General features: G+C 38.7%; 1 protein-coding gene across 7 annotated transcripts in view; it reads right to left on the bottom strand.

The window, feature by feature from the left end:
* ncam1a (neural cell adhesion molecule 1a) overlaps positions 1-26,290 on the bottom strand; it is a 266,857-nt gene that overhangs the window by 64,610 nt on the left and 175,957 nt on the right. For 4 of the 7 annotated variants that reach the window (XM_059352154.1, XM_059352155.1, XM_059352159.1 and 1 more), the window contains exons 2-8: positions 25,090-25,164; positions 22,646-22,855; positions 21,158-21,301; positions 15,070-15,207; positions 14,186-14,303; positions 10,390-10,550; positions 9,606-9,748 (exon numbers count right to left, since the gene is read on the bottom strand). In XM_059352154.1, the coding sequence (XP_059208137.1) occupies positions 9,606-9,748; positions 10,390-10,550; positions 14,186-14,303; positions 15,070-15,207; positions 21,158-21,301; positions 22,646-22,855; positions 25,090-25,164 (989 nt within the window). Of the gene's footprint in view, positions 1-3,649; positions 3,680-9,605; positions 9,749-10,389; positions 10,551-14,185; positions 14,304-15,069; positions 15,208-21,157; positions 21,302-22,645; positions 22,856-25,089; positions 25,165-26,290 lie in introns of all 7 variants that reach the window. The other 3 variants (XM_059352153.1, XM_059352152.1, XM_059352157.1) reach the window with 1 other exon arrangement.

Below are 26,290 nucleotides of genomic sequence, written 5' to 3' on the forward strand. Positions count from 1 at the left end.
TCGAGACTAAAGTGGTTATGACAAGGAGGGTGTGTGTATTTCGCTCTTACTGGAATTGCAAAAGTTCGTTAGCAGTCAACGTGGCAAATAATCTAACAGACCCAGATATTATATTATGCATTTATGTAAGCAGCAATTTAATCTTTTTTAAAGATCAGGCTCAGTTTAACTACTTAATATACTGTGATGAGGTTTATTTAAAAAAAATATCTCATCAATTTGATTTATCATGTTTTTTTATGGTAACTCTGGACCTGAAAAGTAACTAAAGCTGTCAGCTAAATGAAGTGGAGTAGAAGTATAAAGTTACATAAAATGGAAATACTCAAGTAAAGTACAAAATTGTACTTAGGTACAGTACTTGAGTAATTGTACTCACACCACTGGAATTGATCAAAATGCTAACGTGGTAACACTGAATACATTAACATGCTGATGTCAAACAAGTCATGTTTAACATATTTTTTAGGCTGCCAAGAATGTTAGTTTTGCAGGTATTTCATCATAACTTATTGATTCTGAGCTGATGCTGGCACTGAATGAAAAGTCAGCGGATCACCAAAGTCAAATTGATCCTGGGGCTAAAATGGATGTCTGTACCAAACTGCACAGAAAGCAATCTACTCTGGGGCAAAACATTTCAACCTGCTGGTTGTAGACTACAGACTTACTGTATAGCCTAAAGCCCTTTTTCCACTTTCTGCAGAAACTTTAGTAAAGTAAGAAAGTTTGGAGAGTAAGTTGTTTTGGGACAGACAACAAAGTGGAGCTGACAGTGTTATCGATTTCATTTTATGTTAATGCTGAAGCTTGGTGGCCCATAAGGGCGTGAGGCATGTCAAACTAATTTTACAGCTTTAAGTTTTTATTGCTGCATTTTGATTCTGCTCTAATCTTGTGTCATCTTTTACATCCTTTCCCCCAAATTGTTCCTTGTTTCTCCCAAACAGAAAGATCCTTTGGTACACCTTTTCTTTTTAAATTGCAGATGCCCGATCGTCCATATGGCCTCCTTGCCCTAATTACACATGTGGGTCTGGATACCTTCATTTCTCTTCTAGGTTCCCCAATTTACAGATGCTGTAATAAAATGGTAATTTGTGTTGCGCTAATTGTTGTCCTCATTGTTGTGAAGGGACAACACATGAGGATTGAAATCACTGCCAACCACTCAAGAGATTTCTTCCATTAACTGCTATTTGCTAAGCAGTGCCTTCGTTTTTCTAGAGTGGTAAAGGACAATTAGGCTGATAAAAGTAGACGAGTATGTCCTTAAGTAGAGCTGAGCCTGACAAGCTGAGCAAACAATGTCTTAAAATGGTCACTGCACTTTTGATTAACTCTTTACAAATTTGGCTGGATCCTCCTGCAGGATGTGGCACATAAAAGTGAACCTGCACCTCCAGAAATTAAAACTAATGGTGCATTCAGGTGGTCCCTGTTAACTAAAGTGAAAAAAAAATTGACATTCAGGGCGCACTGGTGGCCGAGGAGCCCCTGTGTAACTGTAAGTTATTTACCGTAAATCTACAAAGCAGTTCATAATCTAGATGTATAACTGATGAACTGTAATAACATTTGTAGTAGATACAACACAGCCTTGTGACGAGGACTGCCTGAATACTTTCTTCAGCTCTGCAGAAATCAATAGGATTCAGCAAGCAGGTTATTGTAATGAGACCTAGATCTGCAAGTGTCGAGCTGCTTTTTCTAAAGTGCACTTCTCGATGAAATAAAGACATATTGTGAAGGCTTTGCAGTTTTATTTAGCATAATATCATCATGCAGGATCCATTTGTCATCATGGCTAATCATATAAGGCCTGCTTGTTAGCTGCCTATGATTTATGCCCATCACAGAGCTGGAGTCAGCTGCTGTCTACAGCAAAGCAAGGCCAATATTATCAGTGACGACAGATTAGTTCGATTACTGCTGTTATCAACAGTTGATTTTCTACGGTGGGCTCCATAAAAATACTTGGCAGACTGGCAATAACTTCAGACGCATAAAATATGAAGACTGGTATCTCCACCATAGATCATGAGACAAGTTTTTTCTGTGGTATTTCTGTCTTCAGCGCTTTTATCTACACAGCCAGATACAAGCTGCTATATCAGGTTAAACACACTATTTCTACTCTCACTCCTGTCACTGTGTGGAGACGAGCAGTTTAAGAGAAACCAGTGGGAGGAAAAGAAAGGGAACAGCAAAAGGAAACACATAACTACAAACATTTTTTCATCTGGCAATCATCTACTGATTAAATTCAAAAGTTAACACAACAAAAGACTTTACATCTACTAATAGTAGCTGGTTGACTACAAAACAAGAAAGAGATACAGGGGAAACTATATGAAACCACCTACAAGTAGTGTGTTTGTACTTTTAACATACTGTAATAATATAATCAACACTTCAAAATAATAGCTTATATAATAAAACTTTCATATGCTGCAGCTGTGGATTGCAGAGCCTTAAATCACAAAGTCCAAGACATCCAAATGCCCTGTTCAATGATGAACACACTGGCCAGATAATTTTCACAAAAATAGGGAAAGATCAATTGGAGCACTGAATTATACCACTACCTGGTGATATTATCAGTCAGAGGTGAATGGTATGATTATCGAAGAACCAAGAACTCTGGGTGTGTACCCAGGCTCTGTACAATGTAATGAATCATGCACTTTTTTTTAATCAAAAGTAACATTGGTTCATGGGATTTATTCAGTATTTTCCTAGTAAAGTGTGTGTGTGTGTGTGTGTGTGTGTGTTGCAATAAGGGAAGTTAGCTTGTTATATTGTGTCAGTTCTATCTACGGACAGCAGTTCTCACTCTGTGGAGGGACAAGAGATTGCATATTTCTATCCAATCAAACACTACAGCAGGGAACTCATGTATAATTGAGTTTTTGGATTTATAATTAAATACGCTTGTTTGATTCATTTTTTTTTTTTTTCAATATTTTGTTACTTGTGTTATAAGAGAAGAAACTAAATCTTGCATTTGTAATTTGGATGAAGAGACACAGTCAGACCAGTGTATAAATGAGGCCCCAGGTGGTTTGACTCCCCCTCTTGCTGCTGTAGTGTGAGGTTAAAGCAAAAACATGCAGACTCCTTGTATATGACAGTAGGCTTCATCACTTGAGCCCACTCTGTTAAGATTTAGTATAGCTTGTTGAGTTAGCGCCATGGCTGGCCCCTCAGCAGAGCAGACAGTGTTTTTTATGTGTGAGGTTGCAGAGCTGCCAGCCTTCCAACAACCCAGTGCAGGAATCCATTTCTTCCCCGAATCAAACAAAGTCTGAGAACTAACCCGACCATGCAGCAGGAAATAGCAGAATGCTATATGGCCAACTAAGTCTTTGAAATAATGTTACTGTCTCAGCGTCTCAAGATGAAATTTGTCGGCAAAAATGAACAGGGACAAGTAAATAGAGCACGTCTAAATGTGTTCTGGAACTAAGTGGATTAAATGTGCTATACTACGTGTCTAATGGTCTACATATTTAGTGCACAACTAAATGTAGTGAGTTAAATGTGGGCTGAACGACAACACTTCTGCTCTGCAGTAAAAGGGAAGGGGTCTACTGTGTAAGTTTGGTCTATTAAACTAGAGTCAGGCTACCATATTTAGTAGCCATACCTCATATTTGTCTGGTCGCGTCCAAGAAGCCTAGAGAGGACAAACACACAGGAAGCAAAGACAAACAGCAACATAATGGAGCAAAGTAAGCTTTGGATTTACCCGCAGGACATGTGCAATGATTTCATGTTTAAAGAACCATACCTGTGATTTTGCATGTTTTAGCTCATTGGCTACAAATAAATTGCCGCCAACCATTTCCCAAGACACACTAGAGTTCATTTTTACCCTTTGAGAAGTTTCTGATTTACAGCAGTTTTAAAAAGGTAGGGAAATCAACTTGTAGTGACTTTGAAATTGCCAGGTGAGTTAGGCAATCCATCACGGTGAACTTTGTGTCTGCTTTAGTATTGTATTATTTATGCTAAAATAAGTCAACCGTGCAACAGTAATGTAACTTTGATAAAAACTAATGCAGACATAATGCTTACTGTGATAGATTACCCAACTCAAGTTTCAAGAGTGCGCATTGATTTTCATAGCCAAGTGAAACAAATGGAAACCAATGGCTGCCTGAAAGGTTGGATAACATGCTGTAACATCAACACTGCAACGTGCTTTGGAAAGTGCAGCAGTAATGTGCAACATACATGATTAATGTTCTCATAAACAAGAATGTATACACAATTAGCAAAAACACTAATGAAGATTACAGGGAATTAGACTGAAAGTTTTCTACCATGCTGTATCAAAACACAGCAAAAAGCAATCTTAAAACAATTTTTTTTTTTTAAGTAAAAAGGAGTCTTATGGTCTTGTCAGGATGTCAGTCGGTTATTAATTAATGTACTGTAATAAGAGAGAATTTGGGGTCACACTTAGGAAAACAGGCAGTGAAACTAATTATGATTGAGCCATTATCAGTATCTAGGGACTTTGTTCTTCTAATCAGTGGCTTCCTCATCATGGCATTCTGTGTTCTGATTAACTCATTCATTTTTTTGTGGAGAACACAGCAGTGCGCCACTTATCTTGCGTTAATACTAAGTACACACGGGTGATCTTTCTTTCTGGGTGTAAAGAAGCATATGGTATTCATGTGCAAAATACCTCAGAAACACAATCACACTGAAAACCCATCTTAAGAGATAGTGCAATGCCATATGCAATTCTTTTTACCAGTTAGTGAGGTTGGAAAAAGGCAGTAGCGGCTAGTAAAATGATTGTTCTGTCATGTCACATCATGCTGAATATGTCTTGTAGTCTGCGCTGTTTAAGTCGAATGTGGATGCAAGATTGAGCGTGGCAAACAAGAGAACGAACCAATGATGAATGACGATCCATTGGAAATTAGTGACATCTATTACTAAATGATCAGCGGGATTTTCTGATTAGAGCGGCATTAAATCAAAATTGATCTGACAGTGACAGATAGGAAAGGGAGGAGTGATGACAGGCTGTGAATGGAAGAAGATACTCAGTGACAACTGAGAGTGGCGACAGGCAAGTCCCGTCTCGCAGGTGGAAGATAAGATTCAGTAACTCGCAAAACAGCCATGAATGCACTGCACTGTGTGAATGCTTCCACTGATTGGCAGTGATAAATGGCACAGTTAATAGGAAAAAGTAGGAACACCTTAGCTGAATCAAATCACACATTTTCTTCCGATAATCTGATGATAATAATTGTAAAACCTTCCTAATCGCAAGTCCAAAAATGTAGTTTGGCGCTAGAAGGAAAGCCATAAGGTCACTCAAATCACAAGCATATGCTGAATCTAGGATTGAATCTGGGGACGCCAAGAAACCTGTAGCAGACGACTGAAACTCTGCTGGAATTCTTTGTAATTCTGTGATATATTTACCATTGAAATGCCACTGTGTGTTTTTTTTTCCTGGCATAAAACTGAGGTGGAAACATGCCACCAGTTGAAACACTTTTTGCATGCATTTTAACTGTTGGCACAACACCCAGCTCCACAAGGCTGGGATACGCTACACTGCACAGTCAGTGAAAGAAATGCCTCCTCATGTTGAAAAGGCCTGATTTAATCTGTCCTCGCTCACAGTTGTTCTGGTCATTTTTTTTTTATTTCAATGAATTAAATAATTTCACAGTGACTAATATGCTTCAGTGACTAATTCAGCTTGAAGTTGAAATGCTTCTGCTGCTTCATATGCTATTGTTAATTTAAAACAATCCAAGATGTTTTGCTGAGCAAAGTACTTTTAAAGGCCTGTCATGGTGTAAATGTGCCAAATTGAGATCCATGACTCCCTTGGGCACAAGTTAAAAGTCGTGGTTCGACTGCGTTGAAAGCAAACTCAAAAATAGAAACCCATTCATGATATTGGGGAGGTTCTTGAATGAATTTATGGAGTCTCTTCTGGGCCTTTGATGAAAGTTTCTCTGATGAAACATGTCAACACAGTAAATAAAATGCTAAACCGAGGCCAGTGAATTAAAATAAATTTGGTGTTTTTGGAATGCCACTGTCATTGTTGATTAATGACTAAAAACCACTTTTACTCTTCTCTCCCACTGAATCTGGTTAGGAAACTGCATAATTAGTTATTGGCACGCAACACAGAAATGGCACTGTTGGTCCCAAAAGGAATCTGAAAGCAAAAGAAGTTAAACTTTTCAGAGGCTCTGGTAATAACAGATGGTGGAAGAAGTAAAAGTAAAACTTTATTACTTCATGTGTATCCCCTACAGGGAAGCCAAGGAGAAAAAAACCCTTGAACAAAGAGGTAACACAGCTTGTGACAGAAAGCCTCACATGTATGGGAAACATCTTATTACCTCCCAAGCTTACGGCTGGACTGGAGGCTGACTGGTAAACATGCTAGCTTAGTTAAAACTGTTATTTTAAAGACATTTTAAGGGTAACACATTGCCAGTGTGCCAACACGGACTGCTTATTTGCTCTGGTCCAATTTAGGTAATCACTAGTTGTGCTTTTAAAGTGGAAAGGCTCAACAGCTGGTCCAATGTATCATTATTTGGAAGAATGGTGCATCTTGTCAATGACTTTTCTTGCTTACAGGATAAGGCGAGATAAAAATCTATATTTTTTATTTCCTGCATCCGTGTTTTTTTTTCCTCCTTACTATCATGAACTGAAGTCTTAAAGTCTTGGGATAGCTAAATAATTCAACACCATTTTTAACTTTGCCACAGTTTGAACGTTAACCGTAAGTTAACCTGAAGTATTGCCTGTGCAGCCGGAGCTTACTTCTCTTTGCCACAAACCTCAATTGTTATCCAAAAGCTAAACACCTCACTGAGCTGTGTTGTTGCACTGGGTGATGTGTTTCTTTATCTCCAGGAGCACTGTTTTTATTTGAGTCAGTCTCACATACTGTACATTGTCCTGCTGCAATAAATACAAAACCCCAGCTGTTTTTAACACTTAACACATTCATTTTGGTCTTTTCATGGAATTTGTTGACAATAAGAGAAATACAGAATACCACCAACCTTATTATTCCTCTGTATTGATTTTAACATAACACTAGCAAAGTTATTACAAAATGTCTTAGCTGTGGCCTTGTGATTTGAAGTTGTTACACCATGCAGGACTGTGGACCGGAGCTGTGTGAGTCATCCAAACGGATCAAATCATATAGGCAGAACACCTGCTATGAATGATTCACCCACCATTACCGATAAAACATGACTGTCATCTTATCATTCATGATACTCTTTTGCTAGAAAAGGGTGCTTTCTATAGGCTCAACCCTAACACCAAGGTAGAGTGGATTATTACACAGGAATATATTTGATGTTGCATAATTCATCACACAGCTCTTGCTGAATACAGCTGGACAGAGCTGTGAAGTAAACTAGGCCAGTATGGCCTCAATATCGTGCGTCTGAATGCCGCCATGTCCTTTGGGACGTTGCAGCACAGGTGCTTTCACTGCATTTACTGCGTGTGTCTCCAGGAATAGCACACCTATTGTTACAAACATATATATTATGCAACACTCAGACAACAACTGTGTTTAAGGCATGGGGTTCCTGCTAACCACTTTTATATTGACATTTCTGTTGCAAGAGAGCAGACTGGGGAACAACAAAAGAGAACGCAGGAGAGAGAGTGTGGTCGAGCATGAAAAAACAAACTCATTGCAAAACCTGAACTTTGTTTGCTTTGTATTTCAAAATTGTTCCTTACTACATCTTAAAAATATTCAACACTCAGTTAGTGGCCTTACAGCAATCTTATGTACTGCTGAATGCTGAACAGTCATGATTGGCTGGTTACCTTGAGTACAATGGCCTACTTAGTCAAAACTTTGTATATTGGATGGGACAGCAAGTGATTAAAAATGTAGCACAGACTGACCCATATTTAAGAGTATTACTGCAAAAATAGCCTATCAATTTTTATCATTATTATTATTCGGCTTTTTTAACCAAATCATATCATTTCCATAAGAGCCGGTAGGAACAGTCCTTAACCCAGGTAACAGGAACCTCTGCAAGGGAAATACAGTACCCAACTTCCATTTTTATCACAATATTAAGATGTATTATTATTTTGGCAGTATCTAATGGAAGCTGAAGCACGAACCAGTGCATAAGGTGTTCTTCCTGAATCCAAAAACCTGCTAGAGGCAGAAAGGTAATTATCTTAATACTGTTTACTGCATTCACAGCAGAAAATTACCCCTCTGAAGTGACTAATCCGTCTCCTGCTCACATGATGCATGTTGTCAGAAAAGACCGTTAAGATGGATTTTTCAAAATTATACCATTTTAATGAGCTGATAAGAGCACAACAATAGACTTGGGATGAGATTCTCTCCCCAGTCTGGCGACTGCCAACAGCTGTGACCACTGTAATGGAGAAAATGCACGAGGATGGTATTCATAGCTCGCACGTCTTAAGCAGCTTTTTAACCATGTTCTATAGCCAAAGCTTAAATCCAGCGTTATCTCCAGTGCTCCTGAAGGACATGAAAAGAAAAAAAAAGGACGTACACCAAAGCATGACAAAAATGCATAACCCTGATGTAGCTTTACGTGCAAACACTCCTTTACTCTTACTGTATATGATGTTCTTCCTGAGAAAAAGTGCCCACTCATTTGCAAAGTAGATTATCACAGCAGTGTGCCAGAGTAGCATAACTGAGCTCAAACAATCTGATTTTGAGATAGAGGGATACTCTGGGCTTCTGGCTTTTAAAAAAGGCAGTAATTAAGCAAATTTCACTGAAGTAATTTTCTCAAACTCTCACTCTCACTTAAATTCTGTGAATTTCCAACGAGCTCTTAATGTCACAAAAATATTCCCTTTTAAATGCTAATGATTCATAGGGAGTGAGGTAATAACGCTGGGGAATATCACGCCATGACACTGCCTATCTGCATGCTCTCGCCTCTAGCATTCATGATGCAAACATACAACATCATTAATGCAATTCCAGCAGTTTTAGAGAAGGCTGCCAAAAGTTTAGAGTGATGGTGGTATTCAAATGTAACTGTACAAAGAGGAAATTCAGGTGGCGATACAGGATTTAAAAAGACGTTTCGAGTGTATTTAGCACAGCAAGAGGCTTCAGCTGATTGCCTGTCAATGAACTTAGATGTGAAGGATGGCAATGAAGGCACACTGAAGTTATTTCAAAACTAAACAAGCAATACATATCAGTGAACTGGTGACTAAATTGGGCAGAAACATTAATGTAAGTCTGTGCTCTACGATCACAAATAGTGAAGGTCATCGTGCACACATTTTTTTTGTGAAATTTCTCACATAAAAACACTACACACATTTCTTTTTTTTTCTTTTTTGAGTTGTGCCAATACTGCAATAGAGATTTTTTTTTTTTTACATCCAGAGTGCCTCTATTCCCGAAGGTCTGTTTGATGGACTTTTATTGTTGTTTAATGATGCAGAGAATCGTTTTCAATCTGGATCTGAATCGTAAAAATCCTCTGCATGTTTGAGTATACTGTTTGAAAGCAGCATTGTTAAAAAGAAAGAAAGAATGAAGTGACTACCTGCTCTCCTTCACTGAATACCCTGTTTTCGAAACTCCAGGAGATGGTGGGTGTGGGGTCGCCGGAGGCCTCACAGGTCAGGGTGACTTGTTCGTCAAACTCAGAGGCAGTCTGGTTATTCAGGTACGTAATCTTGGGTTGGACTAGAAACAAGACACAAATGGTGAAGATGTTAGCAAACAATTAATGTTGATTTTTATCCTATTTTTAGCTCTTTTTTGGTCCCCACCAACTCCTCTCTTCAGCAGCTTGATGTTTGACTTAACGGCTGTTTTTTTGTTTCAAAAAGAAACCGCAGAGCTGCTGCAGAGAGGGCTGATGACTTGCTGTGGCTTTCTTCACTATGGGCGACATCTCGCACATAACGCATTTGATCCATTTTTGAAAGCATTTATTAGTGCGGCCTTAAATAGCTGTTACATAGTGTTAGCATTACTGTAGTCAAGTATACAGACAGGCTTCATTAGAGTTGTGGTTTCATACCCCATTGACCTATAATAGAGCTGCAAGCACATGATTACATAAGGCTGGTGCAAATTTCCTCATGAGGAGAAACTCTAGTGTGATATCTTTCAATGTCCTAAGGGGTGGCTTAATTAGTTTTCAATGGGGAACGCTTTTCTTTAAACTGTATGCTTCACGCCGTGTAAGTCTGCACCCAGCCACTGGAAAAGCTGTAGAGAAGTGTACAACAAATGTCAATAAGTACAAAAGAAAAGGCCAGAGAGAGAAAAAGAGCTAGTGTTCTTTATGCTATCGTAGGCGAATGGAGTTATTCTCTTACCAAACACGTTCAGGCTGACTTCCTCGGCTTTCTCTCCTGCCTTGTTCTTGGCGATGCAAGTGTAATCTCCTTCATCCACTTTCTTGACATCTTTTATTACCAATTCTGAACCATCCTCGTTCAGGCTGTACTTATCACCCGTTTCAAGGACAATGTTGTTACTGTAGCAGAGGGAAAAAAGAGGGAAAAAGACATGGCGGGGTTCACATCACAAGGGTTTGCTTACACAACTTGAGGGGCTTACAAATAACTTTCTTAACCCACTGACAAAGATCTGTTTGCGATTTTTTATCTCAGAAAGAGAGCAGCTGGTGTACAACAAAAGCTGGGAGACCAAAAAAGCTGTCCTGTGCTGTATGCCTCTGAGAACATCTCTTCAGCTTTTGTTTACCTCAGCTCTCCTTTAGCCCTTGGATCAGTGTTTTTAAGAAGGCCATGCACCAATTTGATGATGATGCATGTTTTTTTTTTTTCCAGTTTTGGAAAAAAAACAACCTCTCTCACTCTAGAGGAGCAGAAGTCTTCACTACAGGTTAGAATCTTGTTTGTATAAGTGTTTGTATGCCTGGAGAAGCAGCCTTCCTGAGGCATTTTTCTGGCAGACAGTGAATGACAAATAACAAATTGAGCTTCACCCCTCTGTTTTTTCACTGCCTCACCCATCTGTCCTCCCTACAACCTCACTGTCTGTCTCAACTCTGTTCTGGCCAGGAACTGCATGTCCCTCAGCCGCAACACTCACATCACACCCCAGCCTTGCTGCATGGCAGACAGCTGTGAGCAGCATCAGGGTGTTCAATAGTGTTATTCACTCACATGCATAAAAGCTTTATTCAAAGATTCCTATGCTCAGCGGTGGTGCTGCTGCTGCTGCGTGACATTGGTAAATGATGCACCAAGAATATGAAAATACAAGGAGTAAAAAGTTCTGTGACAAGAAATGAATGTTTATTATTTCCACCTGTCTGATTGGTGATAAAGCAGCATTTATACATACTGAATAATGTACTTGATATATTTAATATCAGCTAATGGGGAATCTATTTTATACGCTAGTCATAACTAATGAAGCTGAAAAGATTAAGTAGATTGTCAACCAGTATATTTAAATCTTACCATTTATCTTGTTTTTTAGGCTGAATTTAGAGATTGTGAAGATAAATTAGATTATTATAACAACGTTTTTGCCCTCTCCTCCAACAAAAGCTGATTACAGATCCCACATGAATGTGTAAGTTTAAGTTATTAATCTTAAGTTAAACCTAAACAGATTTGATAAGTGATTCTTAATGACTTGGATCAGCAGATAGGATTCAGATTCAATTAAATGCTATTATACAGCAACTCTAGTTGTTCTAGTCACTTTTATGGAACGTCTCATAGCTCCCAGAAATACGTAAATCAGATCTTAGGAAACACCGGCATCCAATCAGAATGTAGGCATCAATGTAAACATGGATATTGCTGCACCAGCATGAGTTTTAGATCCAATTGCTCTTGCAGTAACACTCCCCATTTTTAATCTCCAAACCTAGTTTCTTTAAGCTGTAATGTATGTTTTTCCTTTTCCCCTTATTTTGTGGAGGTTTTATAAGATTATATAATTTTATTGTATTTGTTCTATTAAGCTATATAGCAGTTTCATTTCAGGAGCTGCACACATTTTTAGTAGCTTAATTCTCATAATTTACACAAACTTTAGCCTGCAGCTGGTGCGGCCAGATTCACTATAGGTTTGTAGATGTATGAGTGCCTGCTATATAACCACTATAACTAGATTAAAATGCTATGCAGTTTAAATTGCATGTGGAGAGTATTAATACTCATCAAAGCCTTTTTTGCACTTGTAACAGTGCACATGTAAATGCATGTAAATCTCATCATCTCTCCCACACAACTATTTGTAGGCATGCCATGCAAATTCACATTTATGCCCTATTTAAAAAAACACTTTACAACACCAGCTCCCTGAAATACATGTTGCGTGTATGCAATCCTTTCAAAGGGGGCACAAGCCTTTTGCCCAGGAAAGGCTGCGAGAAGCAGCAGCATCACCAGCAAGCAAGAAAGTTTACATATTATTATCTCAACATGATCAGAAAGCTCAGATTAGAAAGAGGCACAAAGGCTTCCAGCCCCGAAGGATTAGTGCTGAACCTGAGACATGCAATCTGTGCCCAGTTGTGTTGAAGCACCCTTACAGGGAGTTTAAAACACAGCTTGATGTTCGAATATTTTAATGAGTATGAAAAAACAAAAAATGTTTTTCGTTCAAGGAAACAAGCTGAAATCTTAATACTTGTGGACAGATGTGCGATTAAATCAGCCATTGTGCTCAAGTTTTAGAAGAGGTCTTTCAGTCACTTAGCAACATCTTTCTACCAGTTAAACGAGATCATACTCCAATTTAATACGAAGCAACATCTTCATTCAAAACTATGCTTTTGGGTCCTTCCTATCTAAAGTATTTTCATGTCTTTGTGAGGAAATGCTGCCATGAAATACTGGAGTATTTAGTCAGAACAATTAAAGGCTCAACTGATAACAAACTTGTAATTGTGGTTAATAAGGCACTCTTTAACATAACTGCAGTAAATATTTATGGTAACACTTAATATGTCACGGTCTGCATCCCATACCAGCTGGACTTTTGAAGATCTTTCAAAGGTTTCTTATTGTGTATTCAGTATCCTTACGGTCACATGTATAGAACTGATACTGTGAAACATTAATGTAATGGAACCCTGAATTGAATCCTTTCCTTTTCTTGACTGTTCATCTCTGCACACCAGTGTCAGGTCACTACATGCATGTTCTGTCCTTGGTGTGTCTGCACATTGCCATTGTCATTGTGTCCAGCAGCTGGAGACAGAGGGCAGAGATAGCCTTACAACGACCCAGAAGGACTGTCCACCTGATTACTACAGAGCCCTCTGATCCAGTTGTGATACGGGCTGTAGAGTGCGTCCTGTCACTGGAGGGCACAGCCCCACCCGCATAGAAGTGTCATTGATAAAGTTAATCCCCTCCCTGCAGGGTATTATTTGATTAGGGAGGTTTGTAACTAACTGAACTGAGCTGACAGTATCAGTTCCTGTCCTTATAACATTGTTCCTGGAATTCTTTTAATGCCCAATCATACCACTCCTTGCTCTGGCAAAGCAGACAATGGGCATCCTTCACTGATTAATTTCACGACATCTCTTATATTCCCAGTTGCGCAATTATTATAAAAATTCCATAATTGGCCCTACTTAATTAAAAAAACATTTCTAAATGCTGATTCTGGCATCATTTTTTGTGCACGAAGCAAAAAAAAAATCTGCCACAAGAATATTTATAGAGTAATAGCTTTACACATAATCCCAAAAACGAATGAAAAGCATATGCACTTATGCAAGAGACCATTATTCTCTCACAGTTCTAACAGTACCAGGATTGATGCATATGATGCTGAGCTGCATATATCCACTTTATCTTATATTGCTCTGCATCATCTCCATACAACGTTATCTTAGCAGGCTGTGTTTACCTGTTTGACAGTAAACCCGGAGTAAAAAAAAGTATCTTGTGCTGTCTTGATGTATGCTTTCAGTATTGGTGGTTTCACCCCCTTTGAACTTTTTGGTGACGTGCGACAAGAAACCTTCCTCAGCACCTTGTACATCTTTTTCTAATTAACTCTTCTTCATATCTGTGTTTTACTTTCTGATGTTTCCCCTTTGAGGTCAAGGAATTGAGGTCAGAAAAACAACAACAAAGGCATTAATATTTGTGACAGTGGTGGATAACATACTGTGCCCAGGTGACAGTTGGTTCAGGGAAGCCGTCTGCGTCACAGGCCAACAGAGCAGAGCTGCCGATGTCTGCTGTAGAGTTGACCTCAGACTGCCTGGCACGAATGGTGGGAAGTACTGAAAAAGGGATTAATCAAAATGAAATGTAATGAGTACATGCCCTACAACTGTTCAACAATTCTGAGGAGGTATTAGGTGGAGGCTCTGTCTCGAGTAGATGGAACTACAGTATAGATTTAAACTATACCATATTTTGGCAGGTTGATATACATTAGAACATTAGAGGTTGTTGCCAGTTAATGGAAACTCTATTCCATTGTGGTTAAATGGTATTTGCACTGGTTTGTTGACAAAAAACAAAACAGCACCACCTATAGGAGCTTCATCCATTTCGTGCAGAATATGCTTGGAGTAATTTGCAGGTCAATTTGCATTATTATGAAAGAAAATATAAGGAAAACTGACGTTTTGTTCCAAGTTGAGTTATAAACAGCACTCAAAATGCAAAGTGCTCTTCGTGCCCTTTAGATTTTTATATTTGGTTTGCATTCATACCAGTAGATATTTTAGCTTCTCTTAGGTCCGGGAGTAGGAATCTAGGGAGCACAAATAACCATACCACATTTCAAAACCATCTGGCTGGTAGTTGTTTAGTTTATTTATTTTTTTGCTCTGGACCAAAGAGTTGCACAGTCGGACAGATGAACTGTCCAACTGACACCATCATTGGGGGCAAAAACATATGAATCATATTTAAGGCTTTAAAAAGAACATTTTTAGGGTTTTTAGGGTCATCGTTACTGGACCGTACTTATGTTGAGCAACAACTCTTTGAGCAACAGGCCAGGCATGGAGCAGGAGGTGAAAGGGATGCAGTGCTTACCATTAACAACGACCTTGATCATCCTGAAGTCGATTTCTCCCCTGGCCATGACACGAGCCTCACAGTTGTACATGCCCTCATCCGTCTTCTTGATGCCACGGATCTGCAGGTGGCCATTATCCACAATCCTGAATCGCACTGAAACAGAACAGGCATGGATAACAGTGACTTATCACATATGGCATTCAGGAAGGTGTACTTACACAACAAAACAGCGAACTGACATTTCTAACGTTTGAATAATAATAGATATAGGACGCACTTTCTGTATGCTTTTTGTCTGCTTTAGTAGAAAGAAAACATTTCATACGTAATCTCAAGAGAAATCATGAAGTTTCCCTCCTAGAAGCTGCCAGTTAAAGTTAAAGGAAGAACTGACTTCTTGTCAGTGGATAACAGAAATCCGAATGGAGCTCCATGTGCAGATGGACAGATCTGAGATTTCAGAAAAAGTCACTAACTGAAGTTTGAATTCAAGTATGATTATTCCTTTGAATCTTGAAACCTGACTGCGTACATAAAATCAAGTAAAGGTTCAAGAGGGACCTTTTACCTAAAGCTTCATTTAAACGCTCAGACAGGAGGTTTGAGCCAAATTAAAAAGTCCCAATTATCCCTGGTAATCAAGCAAATGGCTTGAAGGAAACAGAGAGCCCTGCACGACACCCTGGCTACACCACACATATTTCAGCAGTGTTTTACACCGATCATAGAGCCTGACGAACTGTTGCACCTCTAATTAAAGCAGCAATAAACACACAGTAACAGAGTGAGCCGTCTCAACTGAAACCAGGTGTTTCTCACATGTTTGTGGGGGAAAGCATCCAGTGCTTTATTAAGATCCAAGGCTCTGACCACAGCTGATTTAAGAGCCTTAAGAGCTGAGTCATTTTTGTTGTTTGCTTTTTATACGTTCCAATTTAGAAATTTAAAGCACTTCTCCAGAAATTGCGACTGCCCAGTGTGTACTTTAAAACTCACTGGTATAAAAATTGTGGCTGTTTAGGGTGTACTTGTTGAGCGTTGCTTTCACAGATCGGTTGATTCCTTCTTTGGGGATGGGAGCTCTTAATTTCCTTGCCGGCAAGACGGTGCAAGATTTTGATTTCTCCTGCTATTTAATGGAGATGACCGCCGCGCACACTAAAGAAAGCCTGTGTGCTATAAAATCACTTCATGCATATAATTATGGACTGACTGAGAGCTTGAAGGGTTACAGGCTTGGGAAAGTGAACATTTACTTCCCATCACAATTTGTGCATTTATTACACAAACAATCACACCTCTGCTATTGTCACTATATTGACGGTCTCTGCCAGTCATTGAGGGTTTCTAAGTACATTTACATTTTTACTACATTATAATGACAAATACTGTTATTTCTACCCCACTACATGACAGCTATAGTTTACTTTGCATTTAGAAAAAAAAAAGCAGTTCATAAAATGACACATTTACGTTGGCAGTTTTTGCTCTTTTTAGATTTTATTCACTGTGGCCTTGTATTACACAGAAATACAAGTCATGCACTGCTATTGAATCAGCACAATAATGGCTTGAAGTGGGAACTCAAATATGTCTGTATAACACAGTTAAAATTACTCTGATCATTTATATCATATTATATCTGAGATATTTAAAAAAAAATTGTAATAAAATGGACACTTTTCGAAGTACCCACAAGTGTCATGAATATTGGAAAAAAATTGGTAAATGGTATATGGCAAATGGACTGCACTTATATAGTGCTTTATCCAAAGTGCTTTACACTACAGACTACGCTCATTCACCCGTTCACACACACATTCATGCTGGTGGCCGAGGCTACCAGGGCACACTGGTGCCACCTGCCACCATTGGGAGTTCATTCACACACCGATGAACGCAGCATCGGGAGCAATTTGGGGTTCAGTATCTTGCCCAAGGATTCGACATGTAGGCCGCCATGGTCGGGGATTGAACCACCAACCGGTCAATGGGCGATCACTCTACCAACTGAGACAAATTGGTTTCCCAGATGCTATACATATTGAACTATGTGATTGTTACAACCTTTACTTGCCACCTCTCCCGTCCTCTCCTCTCTGCTCTGTGTAAACAGATTTTCAGTGAATATTTGTCACTTAACCGTCACATCATCTAATGTTTTTACCAGGATCTAGTATTTCGAAATGTTTGTTTTTGGTGACATCTTAAACGAGACATAATGATGAAAATCATAAAAAAAAACCCATCACAATTTTAAGTTTTCTTCTGGTACTTTTTCTAACGGAAACTTGTAACCTATGATCTGTTCAAGGACTGTTGGAAAGTTCAAATTTCGATGATAATGCCTGTTTTTACAGTTTGTTTCTACGATAAATGGTGGCAGTCTTTTCAATAATATATATGTTTAACCAATATATTAAGTAGTTAAAATTATCCAACTCTACTAGCAACAACATATAAATGCAACTTATACCATTTGTTCAAAAATTAGTATTAATAAAGGCAGATTTTGCATTATCAGTATGTTTACTCCTGAATGCAGGATTTTTACATGCAGTATAGTTTTGAATATTATGGTGTTATGACTAACTTTTGTAAAACATCTTAACACATCACCACCACCACCACTGTTTTCCACAATAATGTCTATTTTCCGCTTCCTGTCTGCATGTTCATTTAAGTACAAAAAGCTCCATGTATGAGCAGAAATTCAGTAAGTGTCAAAATATTTGAACTCAAAAACCTTTTCGAGGGCTTAGTGCGGTTTTTGAACATAAAAATAAGCTTTTTTTAAAATCAATGTTACATTGACACATATTACTAGGACAAAGTTCTGTTGGGAAGTTTAACAATGCAACATGCAGCAACATGGTTAGGTCAACTGCTGTGAGGAAAATTACATAAGCAGTTTTCAGTTTTCAGTGTCGGTTACAATTAGTGGTTTTTCCAGTGAAAAACACATTCCTTGACCAGACTCCAAGAATAAAGGCGGGCTTAGCACAACACTGTGGTGACTCCAGGCTCTCCAGCGGTCACTGAGGGAGGGGTTACTGTAAGGTTAAAAAAGGCCTGGTCCAAGTGTAAAATCATCTCCACCTCAGTTCTTACACAGCAGATTGAAGTTTGAGTTGAACTCTGTGAGGTAGAGCTGCTCTGGATCAATGTTGTCAATGCTCCCTGCTGCCTCAAGTTGCCAGATGAAATCATTCACAAAAACTGTACATCCTTAACGAAGGAGAGCAGCTACAGTCAGCTTATATTAGCACCAGTGTCACCACAGCGATCTATTTAAACATGTTTCAGAGCCTCTTTAGAAACTTTTCTATCTTCTCCTTCAGCCTATGTGTTCATTATGTGTCTCCACAACAGAGAACTCTGAGTTCTGTGTCAGGTTTCGCAGCTCCAAAGCTTGTTTTGCTGGCACACCATCAACTGTTTAGAATACAGGGATCAGCCGTGGAAAAAAGGATTATAATGTATGAGTGGTTTAGGAAGTTCCTATGGACCTTTTGATGTTTCTGTTTGTTTTCCCGCTGTTACTGTGACTCACCATTGGAATCCATGGTAAAGGCTGTAAATTGAAGTTGACTACAAATTCCACTCTCTGTCAGGGAGCAAACTACAAACCTTCCTTAAAGCCTGAGTATTCAATATACTCAAACAAGATTTTTTTTTCATTGGATAGGTAGTACATTTAATAGTAAGAAAAGAGAAAAAACAACTACACCCAACTGTGAAATGTCAAAACACCACGTATGTATGTGCTCCTAAAAACCTAATTTATCTTTCTACATTTGTAAAGAAAAGAAAATAGCACTGATGTTAAATGTTTCCCCTGCTGGTCATGATGTGCATATAAGTGATTGTGTTTTGTGCTTTCTCCACTCAGTTCTATCCGCTCTGGACTAATTGAGGGAAAACCAATAATAAAGGGCAGGAACTTTGTCTGTTTCTCTTGCTGTGCTACAATTCCACTTACCCTCAGCTCTTGGTATAACAGCATACATCGCACAGATGCTACTTTGCGAGCAGAGGGAAAGTGGGCAGGGGAGGAGTGGGAATTTAAATTAAACACACCTGCCCTTGTGCACTTTTAACTTAAACTATTATGAATGCCATTGTAGGCTGAGCGCTATAAAACTGCTTCAAGTGTTTTATTTTCCATCTTATTTTGCACTAATTATGGCATTCTGTCCGGTTTTTATGTTCACTCGATTTCTATTTATGTCACACAATCTCCTTATTGTAAAGCATGAAAGGTGCAATATAGATTACGTTTATTATTATTATTATTATTATTATTATGATGATGATTATTATTACAGCTTCTTACAAATGATCAGAAAAACCTGCAGAGACACTTCTATGAGGCTTGGTAATTATCTGCATGAGCTTCTTTTGGAAATGTCCATTTCTGGTCTGAATTATCATTATCACAACTATTATTGCGACAGGTTTACGATCTCTTGCAATACAGCATTTTTTCACCCATATTTTTTCATATGAGAAATAAGAAAAATGTGCACACAAAAATGTGACTGTTAGTTACATGACATTTCTCAGTTTAATATCAAGCTATATCTAGTAATGAGATTAAATGTATTTATTTAATGCATTCACCTCTTTTGATGGTGAGAAACCAAAGTTTTAAACAAAAGCTACATTACTGCCACCTAAACATTACACAAATGTGTAACTGCAGTGCATTGTGGGTGATATACACTGTTGAGTGAATCAAACACACCAAGTTCACTTCAGTTTTTCAGACAAGTGGAAGGACACTTATAATGGCAGCAGCGAGGATACCCCTGAAGACGAGTGCAGAGGGGAAGCTAACGGGGGCATGTTGAAAGACTAATAAAACGCACCCTGTCTGTACACCTTCCAGCCTCAGCAGCAGCAGTTTCAGAGACCTACATGATTTAGTTCCTTGTTCTTATAAGGGTCCTGTTGTCCTATTTCTGCAGCTTTATCTCTGCTACATTTAGTTCTCATGTTAGTTTAGTTAAAAGGGAGAGCACAGATCCTACAACCCTTTGTGGGTCTTCAAAATGAATTGAATGTTATTAATTAATGTTATGGGTGTCGCTTTAAAATATTCACTAAGAAAATATAAAATTACAATATAATGACCTCTCAATCAGCCCGTTCTCCCGTCAATAAAAGTCAATATAGATCATATGTACAGGCATCGAAAAATTTGCTATATTTACAATTTCCACCGTCCGCTGTAATGCTTCCGCTGCCATCTTGCTGATGTAGTAGTGATTGACAGCCAAGCAAAGTTTAAAAGAGCGGATTCAAACAAGCAGCGGACTTCACCTGGGAGAGCGGGGTTCACATCCCGTGTGAAAACAAAAGTAAACCATTTTTAACTTAAGTTACGTTCTTTACGTTAGTCACGTGAATCATGCTTTTGAACGTAACTCACGGTTTTTACGTACATTTCGGCAGTCACGTGACCCTTGTAACTACTTAATTTCCAGCATTTGTGGACATTTATTTACTGTTGAATAAGTTGCAAGCCGCGCCACGAGCACAACCTCTTTTGCCGTTTACGTTAGAAATCTTGTCTGAAATCTTAAGCTTGCTAAACTAGATGACTTACTAGGTTTGGATTGTATTTTTCCTTTTATTGTAAGCGATTGAAGACTGCAGACTGAAATCACATTTTCAGCTCTTCTCTTACCCTTCCGCTTTTCCGCCTTTTTCTTCAGTTTCTTAGATTATGTCCGCCTGAAGAGTAGCTTTCCTTCTATTTGGGGAACTTAAAGTCCAATCTGCCCTCATACATCTTTTCTTGTGACAATAACCACTTCATGCTGGGCTCAAAAAATACAATTTCCATGTTCATGCATCATCTATGAAGTCTAAAACTTCCCCACTGAAAATTCATGGCTTTGTTCATAGATGATGGGCAGCAGGAGAAGGAGATGAGGGAAAAGTGTGGCAAATTGATTGGAAAGCATGAATTTGGCAGACAGTATTGGCAGGAAGGTAAGGTGAGTGCTCAGGGAGGCAGGGGGGAAGAGAGGGGATGGTGGGTTGGAGGTGAGAAAGTAACTCAAGCTTTGGAACATTTGTATTTGGACTGGCTCACCATCTTTGGCAACCTGGATCCTAGAGCCTTTATGCTTCCAAATGATGGTGGGAGGCGGTGAACTGACCACATCGCACACAATGTCAGCATCATCTCCTTCATTGAACTCCTGTGGGCTGGGAGCACTCTCGAAGGTGATCCTTTCTGTAGTGAGGAGATACAAACGTACATTATACGCGTTTATAAATAACTTTCAGACTGACACTTCTAAAGGTGAAAATTCTCCCGTGGCATATTTAGATGATAAATAAAATCTTACAGTTGATTAGCAGTGCAATGAGGCACCATATGGCTCAGCTTCTGTTTGTTTAATAAATGTTTTGCTGGTTTTATTTTTTTATGTAATCACAGATGGTGTGTGAAGGTAGTCAAAGTAAAGATGGTTCAAAGGCTCTAAGTCCACATTCAGACAGATAACACAAACACATCACCTTCACTCGCTTCAGTGGGACCTCTTTGCTCAATTTTGACTGTTAACCTTGTGACCACAGTTGTAAAATCCTTCTACATAATATTAAAAAATACTCAACTTTAAATGTTCCCAGTTGAGAATTAGTAGTGCCAAATGAAACAGCTGTGGATAACAATTAAAATTGGTGGACATATCCTTAATATAGCATACACATAATCGGGTATAAGATTTTTAGTGTGGGCCTTTGTTTAGGTGGTTAAAATAGATTTTGTGAAAGGCCTCGTCTGCTGTTTGCTCCCTGCCTGGAGTGTGCATCTCGTTGTTCAGACTGGGAACCCGGAGACCATCATCTACTACACGGAACACATTGACTGTGGGTAAGTACCTCATACAACCCCACTTAAAAAAAAAATTGAACTATCCTTTCTAGATGGACTTAAGAGTCCAGGGTCAAAGAACCTCAATAGGTAAAAGTTTAAGTAAGAGGTTTTCAAAAGATACCTGAGAGAAACACCAGAGGATTTGTAACAGTTGGGAGATATTACTTGGAACACTATAACTTACATATATCTGTATTTGGCCTTAGATGCCAACATGTCCACATGTCACTAAATGTTGCATTAGATTTTTTTTCAAACTGAGGCACACATTGCACAGAAGGAGTACACTCCTATCCCCTAGAAATAAAGTTTATATTGTATTAAATGCTTTTGCCAAAAACTATTATACTATATACTATGCTGCCTGGATTATGGTGACTGAAAAAAAAACAATGCCAGTGGGCATAATCCAGGTAGCAATTACATTCCCATTTGAACATATCTTTCAAAACCAATTAGCCAAATTAAAACGTATTTCTAGGCGACAGAGAAGGGTTACAGTAATTGCTATGTTCTTGTACTGCACAGAGGGAACAGGTTGTTCCCCGTATTTTTCTCCAGTGTCAATTTTGTAATTAAAAATTGCAAAAAAACAAACATTTTTCTCATAATGTAGATCAAAAACATAATGCAGGAGGCATTATATGTCTTTCCGTATTGCTGAAAAAGACTGTAGTGTATAAAAAAACGACTCACGGAAGATCTTCACTTGAACTGTGGCCTGGGCCTCCTTGTCCCCGTTCTTTGCCACACACTTGTAGATACCGGCACTGTCCACGTTGGCGTGGTATATGGTGAGGGTCGACATGGTTTCATCGCTACGGCTCACAATAATGTCTGGCCTGTTGGGGGCGATCTTCTCCCCGCTGGGGGCATACCAGTCAATGTCTTTAGCATCTCCCACCACTGAAACACAGAAAATTAAATAAGAGTTAATCTTTGAATTATTTTCCCTGCAAAAATAAATTAATATATTCGACAGGTTCTGGACATGCTTATGCAATGTATTCCAGTGCACATAAAAATAAAAAAGGAAATGAAATATGAAAAGTGACACAAATTGAATCAAATATAAATAATACAGTATCTAAAAATAACACATAAACAATAATATAAACACCACATTTGACCTGAAAAGATTTGTCTCTTTTCAAATTTCCTAAAATATTTGAAAAATGTATTCATTTACATCCCTTGTGTATCACATCATAAATATGGAACTACTTTAACAACTTGAACAAGACCTTGTGCTCGCATGCTGTTCTGTGAGGATACTTAAACCAAAGTCAAAATGAAAGATTAAATAAAAATCGTCATTATTACTTCCTTTTTCCAAGTCGGAGAAGCCGGTATCTACAACCCATTTATCAAGAATTCTTGATATGATGATGGCTTGGAAACATTATTTTTAAATCAAAACCCATCTCCCTACAGTTGAAGTCTTTTCAAGATCAGACTAAATATGCTAACTAAAACATAAGAAGACTGGTATAAATGATTTCTATTCGCGCAATAGGACAGAGGATTATTCAGGAGGAGGCAACTTTCCCTGACAGGAAAATCAAACAACGATCATTAATTTTTTAAAAAGGCGAGTGCGAGCTGAGACAGTTTTTGTTTTCCTCAAACATAATGTCATCTCGTCTCTTAAGGAACACAAAGGGACCCAAATGCATCTTGACACCCTTTTCAATGGGAGGACAGGAGTTCAAGCTGAAGAGGCATTCTGTCATTGAACAAAAAAGAAAAATCTCTTAAAAAAAGGAAAAAGTGTCAAAGACTTCACTTTTCACCTGCACAGAGATAATGAGCTTGCTTTTTACAGTTTCATTCTTACCAAAAGTTTTCTCTGTTGCAACAGGTCTGTAGTGGGTTACTGTTCCATTATAGAGTTTCCAGTTTCTTTATTTTCTTATTTTTTTACATTTAGTTGTGGATAAGACTAAAGTATCTGCATGGCTAGATACCATTTTGTTTAGCAATTTGTGTGAAGATAGTACACACATATGATTACATTACTAATGATAAAATATCAGAAGAAAACTTTGCTTACAGAGTTTAGCCAGCAAGTGCAGCAACACCAGACATAGCAAGCCAGCTAATATTACTCGCTAGTACAACAGCAGGAAGTTCAGCTTGCCGTTTGTCTGCAGCCTCTTATTTTGCAAATCCCTCTTAAAGCCAGTCTGAGGTTCGATCTTATCTGGCAGCCTCTTACTTGGTCACTCTCTTTCTTTCTCTTTTTAGCTTCCTCCGTCACTTTTGCCTCTGCCATAATAGAGGCTGTTCATCACAGTTCTGCTGCCGACTCGCCCAGCTTCAGTTCTGGAACAGAACCTGAGACACTCCACGGCAGCAACCCCCCCCTTCCCAACCCTGGGCCTTAAAATCTCCCCCTCAAAGTGGGGCAAATCTCCTGTGCTAGTGGCTTGAACATGAAGACTCCTCCGGTACTCTGAGCAGTCTTGGCAGCCGAAGTTACTGAGCTAACAGCCACAACAGTTAGCCGCAGTTAGTGGATTTATTAGCATTTCTTTAGAAACAAGTTGACGTCTTATTTGCTGGACTTACTTCTGCAGATTGATATGATTAAAAGAGTGTGGTTCTATGTCCATTGCATCAGTCTGTTATACATACCAACAGTCCGCTATACATAGCAATAGTGCTGTAATTGACAAGTTAGAAATAAATATTCAAGTAATCGGTGTAAGAAATGTATATGCATATAATGTCAGACAGCTGACTCACCTAATGCACATAGCAGACAAGCTGACAACTGCCCATGTACATTCAAGAGAATGTCAAGAGTGAAAGCGACAGTCTAAGACCTCTCTCTCATTATCTCTTCTCTCTCCCGCCTCTTCTAAGCCCTTTTCCTTACCTGACTGTGATCTTAACTTCCCACTAGTTCCTCAGAACAGACTGCTCGATCAATTCCTTTTTTTTCTTTAAGCACTGCCATGTCTTTTGTCTTGAAATTCTTGAATGCGTAACTCATAATGACAGTGTATTCACATTCTCATTGTTTAAACTGAATTGCATCACTTATAATCAGATGATCTAAATGAACACTGCCAGAAGTGTTGTATGAGGTGACATTTGCATCATGTTAGATGAGGTTAGTTTGAGATCACTCTTACCTTCACAGAGGAAAAACTTGGAGTCTCCTACGCTGATCTCTCCTTGTGTTGGAGTGATTTGCACTTGGATGGCAGCTGGGTAAAGAAAGAAGATAGAACAGAATATACATTAGTCTCTGTTGAGGCGAGGGGGAATGATGACACAGGGGCAAAGCACAATAAGGAAAGGCTCAAAATCAAATTGCTTTGCCTGCTCAAAAGAACAACCATTTTTCAGGCAGACCCTCTATAAATGAAAGTCTGGGATGAAATTTCTATGCTCACTAGAGTGCAACATCTCCATGTGCAGATGGGTCATGAGGCTTGGTTTTATACAAGGACACTGCTGAACTGTCTGGTTGTTAATAGTATATTGCACATAGCAGGCAGTGCTAAATGTCCAATCAGTTTGACAATTTTCTTATTTTCATGTGTAGATTGTTTTGCATGAATATTTTGCTGGCTGTGGTCAACAGATTTGCTATCACAACTGTTGGCCGTCTTATTAGCCAATCAAAGACATAATTCATTCAGCACACTTCAAAAAAAGAAAAAAAAAAAAAAGAATAATAATCTTATTTCATTTAGGCTATATAATCTTTGATACATAAGGCACATGTAAGAGAGATGAAATCCTGATGTTACTTTCTGGCAGCATCATCCTTTGCAACTCAGTGTGATATCTGAAGTTTTCTTTCATCTCCTTTTTTCCTAAAAAGTGAAAGGGGTTCCCAGGTTCAACACCCATATTCTCTGTTGCAAGATCCTAACCGAGCGAAACAATGATTTATCGTTAACATACAAAAAAAAAAACCTTGAGCGGCATACACAAATTAAGTCAAGTGAGCCATCGTTATTTGAAACCTAGTCAAGCCAAATGGCGCTTGGATTTTGATTTTCGTCTCTTAGAGGAATTTTTGACGTGATAATAAAATAAAAAAAATAGGCCTTGCAGTCAGTTCTCATTTGGCCTCTGTCTGGCTCTGGTTAACCCATGGCTGCCTTGGACTTGTGGGAATCGTTAAATGTAACTACAAATAAAGCTGTCAAAGAATAAAAGGCATACATCATTGTCTTTATTTTTATTTTACAGCGATGCACAGCCTTGTGATACATTCATAGGAAGCTATTACTTTATCTGCCAACACTTCCAAGGTGTAAACTGTTAATGAATGTTCATGTGACCCTGTAACAATCTAAAAGTGTGACACCTAACAAGTCT

This window comes from Centropristis striata, chromosome 15 (genome assembly GCF_030273125.1).
Source record: "Centropristis striata isolate RG_2023a ecotype Rhode Island chromosome 15, C.striata_1.0, whole genome shotgun sequence".
NCBI lineage: Eukaryota > Metazoa > Chordata > Actinopteri > Perciformes > Serranidae > Centropristis > Centropristis striata.